At 45.3% G+C, this 19,998-nt stretch overlaps 1 protein-coding gene across 3 annotated transcripts in view; it reads right to left on the reverse strand.

Annotated features, from left to right (window-relative positions):
• SH3RF1 (SH3 domain containing ring finger 1) overlaps positions 1–19,339 on the reverse strand; it is a 249,840-nt gene extending 230,501 nt beyond the window's left edge. For 2 of the 3 annotated variants that reach the window (XM_073606263.1, XM_073606244.1), the window contains exons 1-2: positions 19,121–19,339; positions 3,392–3,884 (exon numbers count right to left, since the gene is read on the reverse strand). In XM_073606263.1, coding sequence (XP_073462364.1) covers positions 3,392–3,814 — 423 coding nt within the window. In that variant the 5' untranslated portion in view covers positions 3,815–3,884; positions 19,121–19,339. The remainder of the gene's footprint in view (positions 1–3,391; positions 3,885–19,120) is intronic. The other variant, XM_073606253.1, reaches the window with a different exon arrangement.
• Between the last annotated feature and the right edge of the window lie 659 nt (positions 19,340–19,998).

The raw sequence follows: 19,998 nt of genomic DNA on the forward strand, positions 1-19,998 counted from the left end.
TAGTATGGCAATTGGAGGTTTAAATTAGGTGTGGAGGAGGCGACACTGTGTCCAGTGATCTTGGACGCCTCCCATGTTATTCAGGTAGATCTCCACCTCTTTAAGGTTGCCTGCCCCTGATGTAGACTGACTAGCTCCAAATCATGTAGGCTCAGAGTCTTTGTTATAAGACAAAGGCAGGTTCCATATCCTGTTCTACATAGGAAGGAACTATTTAAACATCCATTCTGAAGTCACATATTTGCCCCATAGCTGCTAATACAAAGACGATGCATGGTTGTAAAAGTGTAGAATACCTCAGAAAATGTGCTGCAATAAAAAGACAACATTATGTAGAACATAAGACACCACACCCAGGCTTAACCCGCTCTTCCTAGACAGCTGCTCTCAATAAGCAATAACCAGATCGAGACAGATGTTTGGCATCACCCTTGCAAAAAGTTTCTCTATCTTGACAAGCCATTGTAGCATAAAATCCTTACACATTCAAACAAATCTGCAGCAAGATTAACAGTGTCAAAGGTGGGTGGATTTAACTAAGCCCCGGGGCAACATCCCGAAGGGACATGTGTCAGGATTGCCTAAAACAGCTCGAAGAACTGAGGATTCCACATCATGCCCTTACGTGAACGGAGATGAGCACGCAATGTAGACTTTTGTAACCACAGCTGGAATATTAACTGAGTTAGGCTAGGCTCACACTGCTGAGATCAGATTTTCACTTGATTTTCAGTTTGATTATGTGATACAACTTGGACATGGTTTGCATATTCTATGGGGTCAGAATCACACTGGAATTCAACAAAGTAGCACAGGAACATTTTTCTAAATTGCACCATGCTGCGTTGCATTGATGTGAATGGGCACCATTGAAAACAGCGCAATTTCCATTGTTATGCAATTCTGTACAACTTAAGTCAAATCTGAAATCACACTAGTGTTAGATGAGCCTTATAGGGCATAGATCGGTTTGTCCAAACCTAAACATGCACACTTAAAATAAATAACAGTGTACTTAGAAATGGGGTATCCTCTGTAAATTGGAGGGTTAAAATCAAAATCATTACACAAAACAAACCAGCACTTTATGTGTTCCTGGGTGAACAGCTAGTACTCAGCTTAAGGCCCCTCTCACACAGGCTGGACTCCGCTTAACTCCAGTTTGAACAGCAGGGAATCTGTCTGCCGATACCCCACTGAGCAGAGCAGAGCGAGCAGATGACAGGCCTGTGTCTACTAAGTTTATGCAGAGCAGACGCGGACACAGCCCTCTCTGCTCTAGGGGCAGTCAGATGCAAATGAAACAGCTGACCATTTACACCCGACTACCAACCGATCAGATCTGGCCAGATGGAGGGGAAGAGATCCCCTTCTGTTTGGTTTTGCCAGAATGGATTATATTGGAGGAAGGCATGTGTAAAACGTACATAAGTCCACTTACATTCACCACTCCATAGAGGAGAATGGAGGGTCCGATAGGGTCCGCCTGTCTGGTTTTTTGCTTGGACCTCTCCTGTGAAAGGGGCCTTTTAACTCTTCAATTCCCGATACCTGCACAAACCTTTTGTCTACACCAACCCCCTTTTTTACAGTATGGTGAGTGCCAACAAGGCTCATGCAGCCAAGCAGGGAAAGCTTTGTAACTGAATATCTATAGCTGTTTAAAGCTGAACTCGGGACATAAACATTAATATAAACAATCATCGATAACCATAAAAGGATATAAAATGCTTTTGTGAGCACCGACTTTGAAAGACCAGTTATTACTTTGTAAAAGTAGCAGTGACATTATACTGTGCTGTATATCGCCTGTGCAGAAAGCAGAGCTGTGAAAGTGACCCAGACCCAGGGTCTTCCCACTACAGGCTGCCTGCAGAAAACTACAGGAGAGGGTGGATACAACATTTCACACTGGAATAAATACACAAAGCACACCAAGAGTCAAGTAAGAATACACGTCTCTTATATGTCGACGATATTTGCTTATCCTGGAGTTCAGCTTTGAAGTTTATGTATAGTCAGAATGTTTTATTTTAGTTGTGGATGGAGTAGAGAATGGTTAAACCGCTATCAGTTTCATTTTATTTTTTCCAAAAGACACAACAGGAAGTTAAAGGAAATCTCCCAGAGTGAGGAAAATTTCCCCTTGAGATAGATGTTGCCAGAACAGGTGTCCCCAGTGGAAGATTTCCTCTTTGTTCTGGGGACAACTCTTTTTGGATTTCCATAGTGATAACGGTCAGCAGTACAGATAGAGGTGAATATCCTCCATTAAGACACAGACAGCAATGAAAACTTGACAGGGAGTCTAATGTCGCATACACATGATCAGAAATTCGGCCAGCAAAAGACCGATGAGAGCTTTTGGTCGGAAAATGCAACCGTGTGTATGCTCCATCGGACTTTTGCTGGCGGAATTCCCGTCAGCAAAAGATTGAGAGCAGCTTCTCAATTTTTCAATTGGAAAAAGTTCCTATCCGAAAATGCGATCGTTTGTACAAATTCCGACGCGCAAAATTCCTGCGCATGCTCGGAAACAATTCGACGCCTGCTCGGAAGCATTGAACTTAATTTTCTTGGCTCGTCGTAGTGTTGTACGTCACCTTCTTGACGGTCGAAAGTTCAGAGAACTTGTGTGACCGTGTGTATGCAAGGCAAACTTGAGCGGAATTCCGTCAGAAAAACCATCCAGATTTTCCGTCAATAAAAACTTGCTCATGTGTACCCGGCATAACCCTTCCCTACTCATATAAATTTATATTATATAATATATATATATATATATATATATATATATATATATATATATACACACACACACACACACACACACACACACACACACACACACACACACACACACACACACACACACACACACACACACACACACACACACACACACACACACACACACACACACACACACACACTTTAAACATAGGCATGACCCACTTAACATGAACAAATTAATTACAATGGAATTAGATGGCAAGTCAACGAGCAAATAATGGTTAATGCTGGACAGTCGATTTGAATCTCGGCCGGTTGAGCAGCGACCGACCAAGATTAGAAACTGTATGGGCTGGCTGAATGTACCAAATTGATCGATCAATCAACTTGGGTACAAGCAGACCACTGGATTTTACTTGCGATTATTGCTAGCGGCTGATATAGCCGCTAGCAATAATAATAATAATAATAATAGTCTTCTCCCTGCGGGGACGACTTCCCAGTGGCTTTGCCAATGGCTTGGCAGGAGGGATTCCCCTGTCAATTACAGGTTTCAGGAAAGAAATGTGCTCCGTGTATGGTTTGCTTAAGTCAGATGAGCCAGCATTTTATTATCCCGTTGTAGAATCGGCAGATAATCTTTGTGCGTTTTACTCACCCTGACAGGAGGGCTCCGTGCTTGTATCCTCTGAGGTCCCCCTTGATTACTTTGTGCATCAGTTGTGCCGCAGTTAGTAGTTACATGGCCTTGTGCTCTTAATGCATTTGTGCCGTTCCCAGTGTGTAGCCCTGTCCCAGGTTTCCTCGGCCTCTGTTTGATTCCATCCAGCAGTCGGACCAGGAGAATATTGCTGGGAAGTTCATCCACCCCACACTCTACCAGCGTCCTACATTCGGGGCAGCGCAGCTCGCTCCGGGAGCTGACAATCCCCAACAGGCAACGTTTGCAGAATGTGTGTTGACATGGCAAGACCTTAGCCGAGGCATCGAGTCTTTCAAGACATACCGGGCACTCTAAAAGGTCCAACAAGGCGGATTCATCCATGCTTTTCTCAGCGCTGGTCTGCAAGGAGATGAGCATTTGTAGAAAATCACACTTGGTCTTGGCAATTCAGAGCTGATTATGTGATATCCATGCCTCTAATCGTCACCTTTAATAAGACAGGAAAGCAAGATAAACACAAACACGTGTTATAGTCAGAAAAAGCACAAGACAAATAATCAGCAAGGCTTGCTGTAATTATAACAGGATATCACTCCGTTCTGTTTTCTGTTATCAGCTATGTTATATTGTTTGAAGGAAAAGGAAAATATGTGCCTATAAATGCAGTCTGAACATAATTAGGTTTAATTACATTTTAATCTATACACATTTTTCCATAGAGTGTAATCATATTTTGAGAATACTGCAATGATACTGGGCGAATTTATAGTTCTAAAAGGCTTAGAACAAGCTTTCAGACAGTTGTAAATCGTAGCGGATCACCATGGAGCTTTTATGAAAACATATAGGCACCAGAACACAGGATAGTCATTTTGGGACATGCATGCTTGGCTGCCAAATCCTGTCCACTGAGAGCTCATCAGTGAAGGTTGAAGCCACTGGCTGGAAATACAAAGAAACAAACCAAGGGATTTTGGATTTCATTAAAATAGAGATTTTTTTTCTGGTCGTCCTTTTTTTTTTTTCTGCATGTTAGTCTCCAGATCAAAAATGAAGAGGCTACTCAATTTACAAAAACTGTACTGATCAAACAAAATTAGTAACCTGGTATCATACGAGAAACATTTTCATGTTTATTACTTTGTGTAATTTCAGATGAACTGTCGTGATTGGCTCTCAAAAGCTGTGTACTAACGATCAGATTATCATATGATCGCTTAGAAAGCAGTATTTTTTGTACAATTTTCTGATCATGTGTACTAGGATTAAAAGAGAAAAGTATGGGTTTTTTTTTGTTTTCTTGTTTTTTTTAGATTCATACTTACTTAGGTGGATGCAGCATCAGACCGATGTTGCACCTGTCCCCTGGCGTCTCTGCACTGAGAACCGAGCCACCGAACACCACCGATGGCTCGGTTCTCATTCCTCCTCGAGCGGAGAGATGCTGACGGTCAGTCAGCATCTCTCCTACTCTGCCTCCCCACATTCACTGGAGCACTGAGCTGTGGAGGGGCGTCAGCGGCCGTCTCAGCGGCTCGCTGAGGGGCCGAGAGTGCCATCAGTCAAGGTAGCTGGCGGATCCAGACTTCTGAAATCGGGATGGCGCGCTGCCTTGACTGATTTCAGTGACGTCAGCAGAGACCGGACTTTAGACCGATCTATGCTGAAAATGGGTCACAGGAGTGCAAAACGAATTGCACTCCTGTGACCCTTAGGAGAAGCCCAGCCTGGACTTCTCCTTTAAGGGAGTACTTCAAATTATGAGATAATGTCCTTATTACACACAGAGATTTCCAATGTGTTGAAAAATGTATGTACTAGTGCAAGTACTTATCCTTTTCTTCTCTCCACAGACAGTGTTAAAGTGGACCTAGTATCAGATCCATGTTTTCATGTGCATGTATGCTATATAACATTATTTCTTACTTCGCACAGAGAACACAATATTCCCCAAGATAACACCTTCATCTGCCCTTCGTCTGGGAAAGCCTCTCAACCTTTTCAACAGAGGAACCCTTGAAATAATTTTCTGGTCTCAGGGAACCCTTGCAAAAATGACTGTGTCTACAACTCTTGGTACATTAGTGTGATGGTATAAATGCTAAAAAAAAAATGATGGTTCCAATGGAAACTTTTCAGAGAGGCAAAATGTGCTTATTGCTCAAGGAACCCCTAGCAACCTCTGGAGGAACTCTTGGCTTTCATGGAACCCTGGTTCGAGAAACCCTGATCCAGAGTCATCATCTACTTAATGGACTGAGACACTGATTCAATGACACAGTTATGCAAATCCCAATGTCTGGAGCTCAAGGACTGCTTTTTCTTGATACAAAAACTACAGCCATTTGACTGGTAATGTTATAGACAGGGCTATGCTTGCACATGGTGCATCTAAGCCGTGTGAGTACATTCATGTTGTGTGCCCTGGACGCACAGTTGCAGTATCCAGCCCTGCTGCCTGTCAAAGTCTATGGCAGGGTGAAATACACAGCAGCTGGGCTGAATGCTGTACAGAGTGGTATTCATGTTGAGGGTCTTATGAGTTCAGAGATGAACGCCAAGGGTTGGAAGCTGCTCCTGTGCCTACTAGGAGCACTAAAATCCAGAATTGCCCCTACACAAAGACAACCCATGTGCAAGGGACCTTAAAGATGAGTGCACCCACTGGGCAGGCAAAATATATTGCACAAAGCCTAAGCAAAATTGTGGACTAGCAGACGCCCAACTACTCTTTTTGCAAAACATTGCCATATCAATGGCCACTCTACTCTTTATACATGCTTCACAATTTAGGCATTGAAATCAACTAAATTAAACAGCACAGAAGCTTGGGATCCATTAGACTGGTTTTCATCAACTTGGATTATTATTTTGGCCATTTTATAAATCTCTCACAATGAAAACTATTATCCCTGTTAAAATGAATTGTTGCCCAAATAATTTGGACAATTTCCTCAAGAACAAGGCAAACACTAGCTTCTGTTTCAATAAAGCATTAAATGTAATCTACTCTTCACATGATCCATTCCTATTACACTGGCATTACTTCTGAAAAGTAATAACCTCTTCCAAATATGAAATGTATCATTTTATTAATCGCCAGAATAAATCCCAGCAAGGAACAAGCAAGAGGACTGATTCCTAATTTTCTAAAAGAAGTTCCAACTGTGAGCTTTAGAAGAGGCAAGCTCACAAAGCTTTTATCAAATATCGGAATTGTTTAAGTTATTCATTAAAATAGTGAAGCTTTCGTTGCATCGCTGCTATTTTGTATCAACCAAAGTTATGCTGGGGCCTGCTTCCCGGGCATTTACGTTCACATATGGTGGGCATGCCCGACTGTTTGCGAATTTTGAAACCATAACTACGATATGTGCAACACATTTTTTTGACATTAGCATCCCAAAGTTGCTGGAAGTGGCGTTTGATCCTGGCAAAATCACTAACTGCCCATTTAGTCTTCTGACTTGTATGCTTACAGCCGCCAAACAGGTTATAGCTAGAGCACGACTGACAAACACACTTTCCATGGAAGCAGTAAAATCCAAAGTGCATTGGATGCTTATGAACAATAGGCTGACCGCCAAGCTTACCAACTCCACACGCAACTCCTATAAAACTTGGGACCCATGGGTCACCAAATTTATGCCGTCAGATTTCACCCGCCGTTTAGTAGATCTGTAAATGGCCACCCAACTTACCTAAACAGGAAGGCATATGTTCCAGCTCAGCCCTTCCCTTCCTCAGAACGATGTCGCATGACCGCCATTTCTGAATTTCTGTACAAACAAAAAATTCTACTGGTGTATGGCTAGTTTTAGGCAGCCCATTCCTACTTGTTTTGTTTGTGGCGTGTGGCAACACACAAAAGTGGGAGTAAAATAAGCCCCATCATTGGGGTTAGTTGCATCTGACAGCATTGGCATCAGTGTACGCAATAAATCCCTCCAGCCTTATACCGCGTACACATAAGCGCACATCGACCGGACTGGTCCGATGGACCGAGTCCGGCAGACAATTCGACCGTGTGCGGGCTTCATCGGACCTGCAGCGGACTTTTTCGGTCGAAAATCTGACAGACTTTAGATTTGGAACTCCACCAGACCCAGTTCCTATCGAAAAGTCAGCCCGTCTGCATGCTAGCCCAACGGACGAAAACCAACGCTAGTGCAGCTATTGGCTACTGGCTATCAACTTCCTTATTTTAGTCCGGTCGTACGTCACCACGTACGAATCTGTCAGACTTTGGTGTGATCGTGTGTAGGAAAGTCCGTTTGTTCGGAAGTTCGAATAGACTGTCGGACCAGTCCGGTCGAAAAGTCCGCTCGTGTGTACGCGGCATTAGTGTCAGTGATGGCAATAACAACCCCCCTACCGTACTGGAGTCAGTGGATGCAATAAAAAACCCTGGAACTGGCATTACTGATTGCAATACTAACACTCAGCAGCAGTACTGTTCACCCCCTCAACCCATCCCCCTGAATTGATGGTCTGTGACAGTACTATTAACCCCCTACCTCCCTGCATTGGAGCTCACTGGTAGTGTTATTGTTAAAAGGCCAAGTTGCCAAGCAGTAGGGTTTGTAAACCCAAAATTTAATTTTCCTGATATGTGCCTTTCATGCACTTGTAGAAAAAAAGTATCCACTTCTCTTTGTATTGCTTCCCTTGTGTGAAATCCCTGGTGTTACTGCCAGTCCCTCTGCTTTCCTATTATTAACTGATCACACTAAGCATGAGAGCACAGCGTTGTCAGTTCTGTAGTTGTGCTGGGAACGCAGCCTGCTCGCCTCCAATAATCAGACTTGTCCTGACACCCCCCCGCCCCCCCCATACACAGCCTTTTACTGGGAAGATCAGTGTGTTGCAGTTTCTCTCGCTCTCCCCCCAGCTCTTATACAGCTGAGAACAGAGGGAAGATTATCACTTAATAAAAAAAAAAAAAAAAAAAAAAAAAAAAAAAAGGGAATAAAAAGGTATTTTGTTTTTTTATAGCTATACAAAAATGTTTTGCCTTTCATAAACTTTTTAAACTGAATGGGTTGTTTTACAAGGTGATTATTTACAATCACTTTAAGCACATTTTGCTCTAGAGTCCAGCATCAGTTCACTCTGAATGATGACCAGTGTCACCCCAGCCACATACTGTGAGCCCAGACCATCATGGACACCTGCATACATTCATGTGCAGGAGTATGGACCACCCATTGCTGAATAAAGGATAAGAAGTGCCCATGCATAACATGACTGGCTAGAAAACACCTGAATTTAAAGTACATATGAGGCTGGGTTCACACTATTGCAGATTCTTCACATCCACTTCACATGTCAGGAGATTGTCACCGGCTCTCAATCTAGCCGGTTCATACATCTCCGGAGCGAATTGCACAGGAGTCATGTGCGCCTTCTGGTCCATTTCAGGTCCGAATTCTAGAGGTGCACCAAAATTTCGTCCGCCGAAAATTATCGGCCAAAAACTAAAAAAAAAAAAAGGAAAAATGAAAGGGGGCGGGGTCCGCTCCAGGTGCCCATTGTAGGAGTGTCACCCTGGCGTGCCCCAGTCCTCCACTCCCTCCTCCTCCCCTCACCGCGATGTCTGTGTCTCAAGGAGCTGAATTGTCTGGACCATTGTAACAATGTCCCGCCTCCTGTGATAGACGGCACACTGATTCAATGGCGGGACATTGAATCAGTGTGACGTGATCACAGGAGGCGGAACATTGTTACTGCAGCCCGGCCAATTCAAACCCTGCTCGGTGACACACGGAGATCGCCACTATGATCCAGGCACAGGCAGGCAGCATATGACGGGCACTGGTGAGGCTGCTGGGCACCGATAGGCTGCATATGACGGGCCCTGGTGAGGCTGCATATGACGGGCACTGGTGAGGCTGCATATGACGGGCACTGGTGAGGCTGCATATGACGGGCACTGGTGAGGGTGCTGGGCGCAGGCAGGCTGCATATGACGGGCACTGGTGAGGCTGCTGGGCGCAGGCAGGCTGCATATGACGGGCACTGGTGAGGCTGCTGGGCGCAGGCAGGCTGCATATGACGGGCACTGGTGAGGCTGCTGGGCGCAGGCAGGCTGCATATGACGGGCACTGGTGAGGCTGCTGGGCGCAGGCAGGCTGCATATGACGGGCACTGGTGAGGCTGCTGGGCGCAGGCAGGCTGCATATGACGGGCACTGGTGAGGCTGCTGGGCGCAGGCAGGCTGCATATGACGGGCACTGGTGAGGCTGCTGGGCGCAGGCAGGCTGCATATGACGGGCACTGGTGAGGCTGCTGGGCACAGGCAGGCTGCATATGACGGGCACTGGTGAGGCTGCTGGGCACAGGCAGGCTGCATATGACGGGCACTGGTGAGGCTGCTGGGCACAGGCAGGCTGCATATGACAGGCACTGGTGAGGCTGCTGGGCACAGGCAGGCTGCATATGACAGGCACTGGTGAGGCTGCTGGGCACAGGCAGGCTGCATATGACAGGCACTGGTGAGGCTGCTGGGCACAGGCAGGCTGCATATGACAGGCACTGGTGAGGCTGCTGGGCACAGGCAGGCTGCATATGACAGGCACTGGTGAGGCTGCTGGGCACAGGCAGGCTGCATATGACAGGCACTGGTGAGGCTGCTGGGCACAGGCAGGCTGCATATGACAGGCACTGGTGAGGCTGCTGGGCACAGGCAGGCTGAATATGACAGGCACTGGTGAGGCTGCTGGGCACAGGCAGGCTGCATATGACAGGCACTGGTGAGGCTGCTGGGCACAGGCAGGCTGCATATGACAGGCACTGGTGAGGCTGCTGGGCACAGGCAGGCTGCATATGATGGGCACTGGTGAGGCTGCATTGATCTCTTGTATCATGTCTGCAGTCTCTGACCATCTTCTGCATCATATCTGCTAGAGGTGCATCGAATGGAAATTTTGCAAATACTATTAGCAATGTGTTTAAGTTTAAGAGATTGCAGACATGATACAGGAGATAGTTAGAGACTGCAGACTGCATTTTTCTTGACCTTTCTTGCACTAAAAGGTGCCAATATTCACAAACAATAAATTCATAATAATTTAAATTGATGATATTAAAAAGTTGAATGCAATACAATTATATATAAAAATATAAATATTTTTAAAAACTGTCATTTTTGGTATCGGTTTCGGTACCAAAAATGTAATTCCATGCACCCTTACCGAATTCAGCCAAAAATTTTGACCGAAATCAGACCTGAAAAACGATGAACAGGGATGCACCCGACCCCTGCTGTCAGCCGTTCCATACGACAGTGTAAACCCAACCTAAGTGAATTATTTTGTGCAGGAGGGGCTCAAAGGCAAAAGCAGGTCTTTACCTACCTCTAGGTTTTTGGATTTTGAGAAAATTAGCATTACACAGGTCCCAATTTTTTTTTTTAAGCTCTTACTCCAACAGAAGTGTAAATTTTTCCAATCAGAAATTGTATCGGGGATAATTTATGTGGACATTTTCTCAGAAGACTTCCTCCATGTAGCAGCCTTGTTTAAAATACTATTAGCTAAAACTGCAATCCAATTTTGCTGCTTTCCTAACCGTTTATTTCAAAACGGATGCTTTAATATACATTGATCTCTATGTAATGGAGATAACTGACTCATTAAACAATCACAGATTTTTAATTAAAAATCAATAAGTATTGATAAGCATGAACAAGTGTTTTTAAAGCACACAATAAGAAGGCCTCTGGGTTGGAACATGGATTGTTTTCATTGTGCGGTGCCCTGCCAGGCACGGAATGGATAAACCACGCAGAAGAATGCCTACAACTGACACAAAAGCAGAAATGGAGTCCTTGGAAGAGCAGCACAGACACATCATTCAGTGCTGGGAAAACTACACCAAGTCTTTGAGTCAAGTTCCTTCATCAGAACAATTCTATCCTCAGACGAGCAGAATGATACTAATATATTACCCAGAACAAGCATTTAGTGCCAAAGAGGGTGCCGAGTCTCATACATCACTCAATGGAATAATGACACAGTGTGAAGCTGAGCTGACACTATGGTGCAGCAAACACACTCAAATCAAACAAAAACCAATTAAACATCCACGATGATAAATAGAACGCTTGGATCAAACAGTATCAGAATGCAAAGTATATATTTATTTCTAAACAAAAAGGCACCCGGCACAGGCATCCACTTCCAGATAAAAGAGAAATATCAATCTAGACAGTGAAGCTGATGCTGCCCCAGGTCTAGTTTGCAGCCCAGCGGCCAGCGGATTACATCTTCTGTCTGATGCTCCTCACAATGATCATTTTAGGAAGTGACAGATTTCCTAGAATGCAAAGATGAAAAAAAAAAAAAATCAGCCTCGGTTTTAGTTGTTGGTCAGTGTGATGTGAATGCCAAATAACCTTTTTACATTTGCAGCATGAATCTGGATGATGTTATAACACTGATGTGCCTCCAGTGCTCTGAGCAGCCATCACCAGAACTTGCATTATGTTGTGTGGATATCAGATAGGAAGAACTTAAAGTGGAGTTTCACCCAAAAATGGAACTTCCACTTTTTGGATTCCTCCCCCCCTCCAGTGTCACATTTGGCACCTTTCAGGGGGGAGGAAGGGACCAGATACCTGTCTAATACAGGTATTTGCTCCCACTTCCTGGCATAGCTCACTGCGGTGACCTATGCCACTTCCGGCGCCTACCCCTTCCTCCCCCGCTGTATTCTGTGAGACACATAACACAGCAGGGACCTGAGAGGACGCGCAGCGCAGTAGGGAACCAGGAAATGAAGCCGCACGGCTTCACTGTCTTATTCCCTTACCGAGGATGGCAGCAGCAGCAGCCGAGAGCCGAAGGACAGATCGGCTTCGGCTGCCGACATCACGGGCTCCCTGGACAGGTAAGTGTCCATATATTAAAAGTCAGCAGCTGCAGTATTTGTAGCTGCTGGCTTTTAATATCTTCTTTTCAGCGGACCTCCACTTTAAATGTGGACATACATGTATAGATTTCTTTTGTTCAGCCTGCAAGCAGAACAAAAAAAACAAAAACAAACAATTGCCTCCATCCACGCTTGATGAATCCCCCCCATGCCAGACTACTGTATTCTGACAGCCAACACCACCGGCTGGCAGAATACCTGAAGGCAGTGGCGTCGCTAGGGGGTGGCTTTTGGGGCTATAGACCCGAATCTGGGGCCCATAGTCCCGAGTCTCTGCAGGGGTCCCCAAGGGGAGGGGAGGCTCTCTGGGGACCCTGATGCTAAGGGGGAGGCTCTCTGGGGATAGATAGATAGATAGATAGATAGATAGATAGATAGATAGATAGATAGATAGATAGATAGATAGATAGATAGATAGATAGATAGATAGATAGATCGATCTTTTGTAGACCTAGCAATGCCCCTGCCTGAAGGAGTACAAACAAATGGCCACTGCCCCCACCTGTATCTAGCCTTTGCAGTAAGGAGCATATGAAAGGGTGACGCATGTCAAACAAAACCAAAAGAAAATTCCCAGCTCAACCTACCAACCAGCCTGCAACCAACCAAATTATCCTAACAGTATGCATTAAAAACAGGGGCTTCGTTTGCACACATATGCAAATACATGCGTAAGCTGTAGAGCCACTTCGCTGCACCCCAGTATTATCTGCAGTCCTTACTCTAAAAATGAGAAAATTTGGAGGCTCTTATTAAAGTAAAGTAAGGACTGCAGATAATACTGGGATGCCGTAAAGAGGCTTTGCACCTTCCACATAGATTTGCATTATGTGTGCAAATTGAACCTCTGTTTTTAACGCATACTGTTAAGCTGGATACACACTATACAATTCTCTTTAGATTTTTTCCTTTTGATTTACCAAAACCATAGACTATGAGGTCAAGCCTAAACACTTTCATTTTGTATGCAATCAGGCAGGCCCTTGCACTACATAGTTGAAGGTAAATCTAAAGGAAATCGAACAACCAAAGCTGTATGGTGTGTATCCAGCATTAGACAGGATAATTCGGTTGGTAAGTTGAGCTGGGAATTTTCTTTGATTTTGTTTGAGAATACCTGAAGAGTGCCTGCATCTAACTAGAACCTTGTTCGGTCAACAATTTTCCAAAAAAAAAAAAAAAAAAATCTTTAGTTGTATAGCCAAAATTTCATGTATTCCTATGTGATAACTATCGTCCTTTGACAAGCCAACTGAACAACTTACTTTTGTTGATCTGAGTGGTGCCTGCACATGACCTGAGCGCCCTCAGAATAGACAAGTATAAGGCTCCATGTACACTGGCTTAAAAATCACTTCTACAGGAGTTTTGCATTTTGCCTGTGGAAGCAGCTCAATGTAATTCTATGTGTCCATGCGACTTTTCAGTTTTTCTTTCTAGTGTAAAGATCCATGTTAAAATTATTATTTTTTTTTAATAAAATAACAAAGAGATTTTACAAACATGTTATACTTACCTCCTCAGTGCAGTTTGTTTTGCACAGAGCAGCCTGGATCCTCCTCTTCTCAGATCCCTCTTCACTGCTCCTGGCCCCTTCCTCCTATCAAGTGCCCCCACAACAAGCAGCTTGCTATGGGGGCACCCCAGCCGAGTCACAGCTCCCTGTGTCTATTCAGGCATGGAACCCCCACCCGGCCCCACCCCCTCTCTTCCCTGATTGACAGCCATGGGAGCCAATGGTGCCGCTGCTGTGTCTCAGCCAATCAGGAGGCGAGTCCCAGATGGCTAAGACACTCATGGACATAGCTGGAGGGAGATGGGGCTCAGGTAAGTAATTAGGGGATGCTGGGGAGGCTGCTGCATTTGTAGCTGCTGACTTTAAAAAAAAAAAAAAAAAAAAAGAAAATTGGGTGGAACTCCGCTTTAACGCATAGAATGCATTAAGACAAAAAGACTTCTGCCTTTACAACTCCTTTAAGTCTCACATGTTTTTATAGTCCAGTACACTGCATGTTATTTGTAAATGATTTGTGCCCTTTCATTACATAACTCTTTGCTGGCATAGCTCCACACCAACCAACCCCTCAGCCAAGTGTCCTCACACTGATTTGTATTCCAGAGGAAGAGAGGGGACATGTCAGATCTGTTTCCTTACCGAGAGTGGAGTACAGAGAAAAGTAGGCCTAAGGCTCGCCATACACACATCTCTCTGCCGAACATGAAAAATCACTCTCTTGGCTCATCCACACTCCACCACATGGAAATCTCCCCTGTCGGCTTTTGTATTCAGACAGCCACAGCGACACAGCGCCTGCAACAATCTGACTACCCAAAGACTGACCATGTCTGACAGAATGCAGCTACTGTTCAAACTACAATTTTCCAATCAAAGTTTGTTGGGCCAGGCAGTGCCAACAACAGCTCAAATATCAGCCACTTCATCAGGAGTCACACAAAATCTGACCAGTGTGTGGTCAGCCTAAAGTGATTGTAAAGTCTATTTGATTTAAAAAAAAAACAAATAACAAACAAACATGTTATACTTACCTCCTCAGCGCAGTTGGTTTTGCACAGAGCAGCCCAGATCTTCCTCTTCTCAGGTCCATCTTTGCTGCTCCTGGACCCTCCCTCCTATTGAGTTCCCCCACAGTTAGCAGCTTCCTATGGGGGCACTGCAGCCTAGTCACAGCTCTGAGTGTCCATTCAGACACAGAACCCCGACCCTGCCCCCTTTCTCCTCTGATTGGCTGACTCAATTTGATTGACAGCTGCGGGAGCCATTGTACAACTTAGAGATCCGTGGACATCGCTGGAGAGAGAAGGGGCGCAGGTAAGTATTAGGGGGGTGCTGCTACACACAAAAAGGTTTTTTTTTTTTTAATCTTAATGCATAGAATAATAAGAGAAAAAACCTTCTGCCTTTACAACCCCTTTAACTCCAGTGCCTAGACCACCAGCGTAAAGGGGGGGGGGCGCTACGCCGGCCACCAGCGTAAAAGTGGGGCACTACGCCGGCCACCAGCGTAAAAGTGGGGCACTACGCCGGCCACCAGCGTAAAAGTGGGGCACTACGCCGGCCACCAGCGTAAAAGTGGGGCACTACGCCGGCCACCAGCGTAAAAGTGGGGCACTACGCCGGCCACCAGCGTAAAAGTGGGGCACTACGCCGGCCACCAGCGTAAAAGTGGGGCACTACGCCGGCCACCAGCGTAAAAGTGGGGCACTACGCCGGCCACCAGCGTAAAAGTGGGGCACTACGCCGGCCACCAGCGTAAAAGTGGGGCACTATGCCGGCCACCAGCGTAAGGGGGGGCACTACATTTTTTATGCTTTGCATTTTTCTGGCCATTATTACTGTTATTTGTTTTATTACAATAGCATTACTTAAAATATTTTTGCCAGACAAAGCAGCTCTGGGTGTGAAATTTACATTTACAATGTCACATTCCTTATTCTCTTATTTTTTTCCTATATCCACAAGTAATTGTTCAAACTAGTGTCCTGTGAGTTGGGGATAAAGTCCTTATTAGCTGGGGGTTCCTGAGTCCTGAAAGTCATTTCAAGGGTCCCTCTATGTTGGAAAGGCTGCCATAGAGTGTGAGCCACACGAAATGAAAGTTGCCATGCTTCTGTAGAGAGGCCTGAGAAGAACTCGGCTCCCAGCCCTGACTGAAGAGAGTTTGTGTTGAGGAAGCAGACTGCGGCGGGGGCAGAATATTGGGGACACTCGGTGGTACATTCACACTTAGGTCCGGAATGACGGCAATGGGGGCAGGGCACATGTAGGAGCCGCTTCCACTCAGTGACTAGATAAATGCATTTCGCTGTTTCTATGGAAACCAGTGGACGGGGGATTCTTATAGGCAGCCTTTCCTGTGTGGAAGAATAAAGGAGCTCTACAAAGTCTCTAAATAAAAATCTGAATGAGAGGGGAAGCTGTCAGCTGGATTCCCACATCGCCCTCGCTGACTGAAAGGAGGAGAGGGGGGGGGGGAAAGACTCGTACAACTGCGAAAACTGCCGCTGCTTCAGGCCGGAGCCTGGGAACACGCTACTATACTGAACACCATGCCAGCTGAGACGTTTATCTACAACTTCACCACACACGCTAGATAGCCTTGTCCAAAGCAAGACGAGGCAACAAAAACCTGTCCCTATCAAGTCTGGTCACAGCATGCTGCTGCAGTGGTGTGCGCACAGCATGCAGTACTTTTATTTTTTCAGCACAGCGTGGTACAACACACCATGCTGTGGTAAATAGAACTTGATGTCATTTCAATAAAGTTCTAACAAAAAATAAGTAACAGTTCAATACTCCAGGATTGGCGCATCAGCTCCCTGGTGTGAATGAGCTGGATACATTCGCACTGGTGTCCTGCGTTGGTTTATTTTAAAAACGCAAAGGAAATTGTATGGGAAGAATAAAACGTTATTTGCAATTACACGTCGTTTAGGCTTCATGCACGTTGACACATTCGACCAGGTAGCACAAACATGTGGCATATGTTTGGTACCTGGGTTGTCCTGGTGCTGCACAGCCGCCCATTGACATGAGCAGGGAAAGGCCACAATTGCCACCCGACAAACCACGGCAAAAATTGCACAAACAAAATCACAGGATGCCTGTCGCCCAAAAGAAACTTCTTTTGGGTGACAGGCATCCCCGATTTTGTTTGTCGAGTGACAATCATGCCACGATTGGGGTGCCATTGAATGTTGCAGCGATTCGGGAATTGTGGGCAGAATCACGGCAATTCCACCCGCAAACCAGAACGCCTAGGTGTTAACGAAGCCTAAGGGCCAGTTCACACCTGAACCGCATAGGAATGTGGTCTGTCTTCCTGTGAGATTTCTTTACGACTGTCAGTAAATTTAAATGAATTGGGCTGAAAATTGCATCAAAAAAGTAATTCATGCGCTACTTTTCAAAAACATACTGCAACGGATCGAATGGTATTGCAGTACCGTGCGATCTGGTGCAGGAAGACACACTGCGTTTGCGATCTATGTTTGGGGTGTCATTAGGATTATACGGATAATCCTAATGACACATAATGTCGCACACCAAGTGTGTGTTTTGAAAGTGGTGCGGGAAACACGCAGGGAATAAAGGTTTCCCACACTATATTCTGGTGTGAACGAGCCCTGAAGGAAACACTTCAATGGGGACACCTGATCTGGCGACAACCAAAAAGGGATTTCCCCTGAGGCTCGATTCACATCTATGCATGTTGCTTTTGAGCGTTTCTGAGTGCTTTTTGCGGTGCTTGCCGTGTTTTTGCCACGTTTTTTTTTTTTTTTTTTACACTGTGGTTGCTTAGCAACCTGCTATATACAGTGTAAAAAAGTGAAATAAAAAAAAACAAAAAAAAAAAAAAAAACACAAATCGCGGCAAAAACATGCTAAAAACACAGTACTTGCATTTTGGATGCGGGTCCATTGAATTCTATTACATGCAAAACGTTGCATTTTGCATGAAAAAAAGGCTCCGACCCTTTCCAAAAGCGCAGAGGCACAAAAATGCATTGATGTGAACGTGTTTCATAGGAACCCATGTTAAAAAATTTCCATGCATTTCTGCAAAATGCATCAAAAAACGCATTAGTGTGAATCGAGCCTTACTTAGGCAATATTCCCACTTCTTGTTGTGTCTCTAGGCCAGGAAGTAAAGGTAAATCTCCTCTGTGACATACACAGCAAAAAATAAATAAATAAATAAATAAATAAATAAATAAAAAGGAGGAAGAGAGAGAGAGAAGGAGGAAGGATGGGCTCATTCATTAATTTGTTGGTACAAGCGATAACATGCCAACAGTGGTGGCATCAGCCTTTCATTTATTGGGATGAGCAGTTACAGTACAACAGTGGTGGCGCTGACCTTTGATCAGTTGGTAAGAGTAGTGGCACTGGCTATTGATTTACTGGAATGAGCGATTATGTGTGAAGAGCGGTGGCACTGGGCATTGATTTGTTGGTATGAGCGGGTATGTGTGGACAGTGGTGGCGGCCATTGATTTGTTGGTATGAGCGGCTATGTGTGGACAGTGGTGGTGGCCATTGATTTGTTGGTATGAGCGGCTATGTGTGGACAGTGGTGGTGGCCATTGATTTGTTGGTATGAGCGGCTATGTGTGTACAGTGGCACTGGGCATTGATTTGCTGGTATGAGCGGTTATGTGGACAGTGGTGGTAGCCATTTATTTGTTGGTATGAGCGGGTATGTGTGGACAGTAGTGGTGGTGGCATTTGATTTGCTGGTATGAGCGGTTAAATGCCAACAGCAGCAGCCTTGGCATTACAGCGTAGAGGGTATAAATCTGGCTGCAGCTGGTCACACACACTAGATGGGCCAAGTTTCTGTGCCAGAAACAATCACATGACACGCATCTCAATGAGCCCCACACCTTTCCCCCCTCTACACACACCAAAAAAACTTTGGTCCCCCCACACAATTACAAGTGAACCTGTCATGGGAGACACATGGAAGCTTCTTGTGTAATGCTAGTTGCCTGGCTGTAATGCTGACCCCCTGACACTCAGACTGAGTCATCACCCCAGAAGAAGAATAGCGATCGGTAAAGTCAGTACAATGCAGTATGAGGGACGTCTCAGGACACACAGGAGAGATCCAGTGACACCACCAGCAATGTGTGCAGTGTAGTCACCCCATGGAGGATCCCAGGGCACAGAGCTCATACTGGATCCATGCAGAAGGAAAGATCCCCCACACTGGTCACACAGGTGTCCGGACCGACACCATCCACACCTCTTCCCCCGATCTGTACACTGACCTGGACACGGACACTCCCCAGCCTGCACACAGCGATCGCTATCCCCGGAGATCACAGCATGAGCACACCGTACGATATCCTCCTCCACAAGAAGCCACGGCGCTCTCCGGAGTCTTTGTCCCCCCGGCACTGTCTGTGATCACGGCTCGTCTAATGTGGATGTGTCTCCTTCTCCCGGGGACTCTCCTCCCCCTCCCCCTCCTCCGACACCGGGACGTCACAGCCAGGAGGGGGCGGGGACACGGGGGGGGGAATGATTGGCAGGAGGGGACGGGACACACCGACTGAGACCCGGATGGACTGAGAGCTCAGAGCTGACACTCATCCATAGAACTATCCCTATATCATCATATACATTACATAGAGTCTGATCACAGTGCAAGGCTAGACCATGACTGCCAGGCACTATATATATATATATATATATATATATATATATATATATATATATATATATATATATATATATATATATAGTATATACAATATCATTCTTCTCTCTCTCTCTGTCTCTCTCTCTCTATATATTCATAGAGATGAGATATAGTATATAGTGAGAATAACATATTCAATTAAAAATGGAATTATGTTAAGACATATATATATATATATCTACATTGACGCTAGGTTCACACGGCACGGTAACCCATTCATTTGAATTTGCATTTCCACAAAAAAAAGGTGTATACACCTATTTCAAAAATGTGGCCGCAGGGAAATCGCATGGTCTTTTTTGACCATGCGATTTCCCTGCAGTTCCCACACCCACACGACAATTTTACATGCGTGGAGGTGCCATTCAGAATGCTCAGTGTTTCCACAGAGCAATGCGTTTTCACTGCAGGCGCGGGAAGTAAAGCTCCTTGCGCACTAGCGTT

The sequence above is a fragment of the Aquarana catesbeiana genome, linkage group LG01 (assembly GCF_042186555.1).
Source record: "Aquarana catesbeiana isolate 2022-GZ linkage group LG01, ASM4218655v1, whole genome shotgun sequence".
In the NCBI taxonomy this organism is placed as follows: Eukaryota; Metazoa; Chordata; class Amphibia; order Anura; family Ranidae; genus Aquarana; species Aquarana catesbeiana.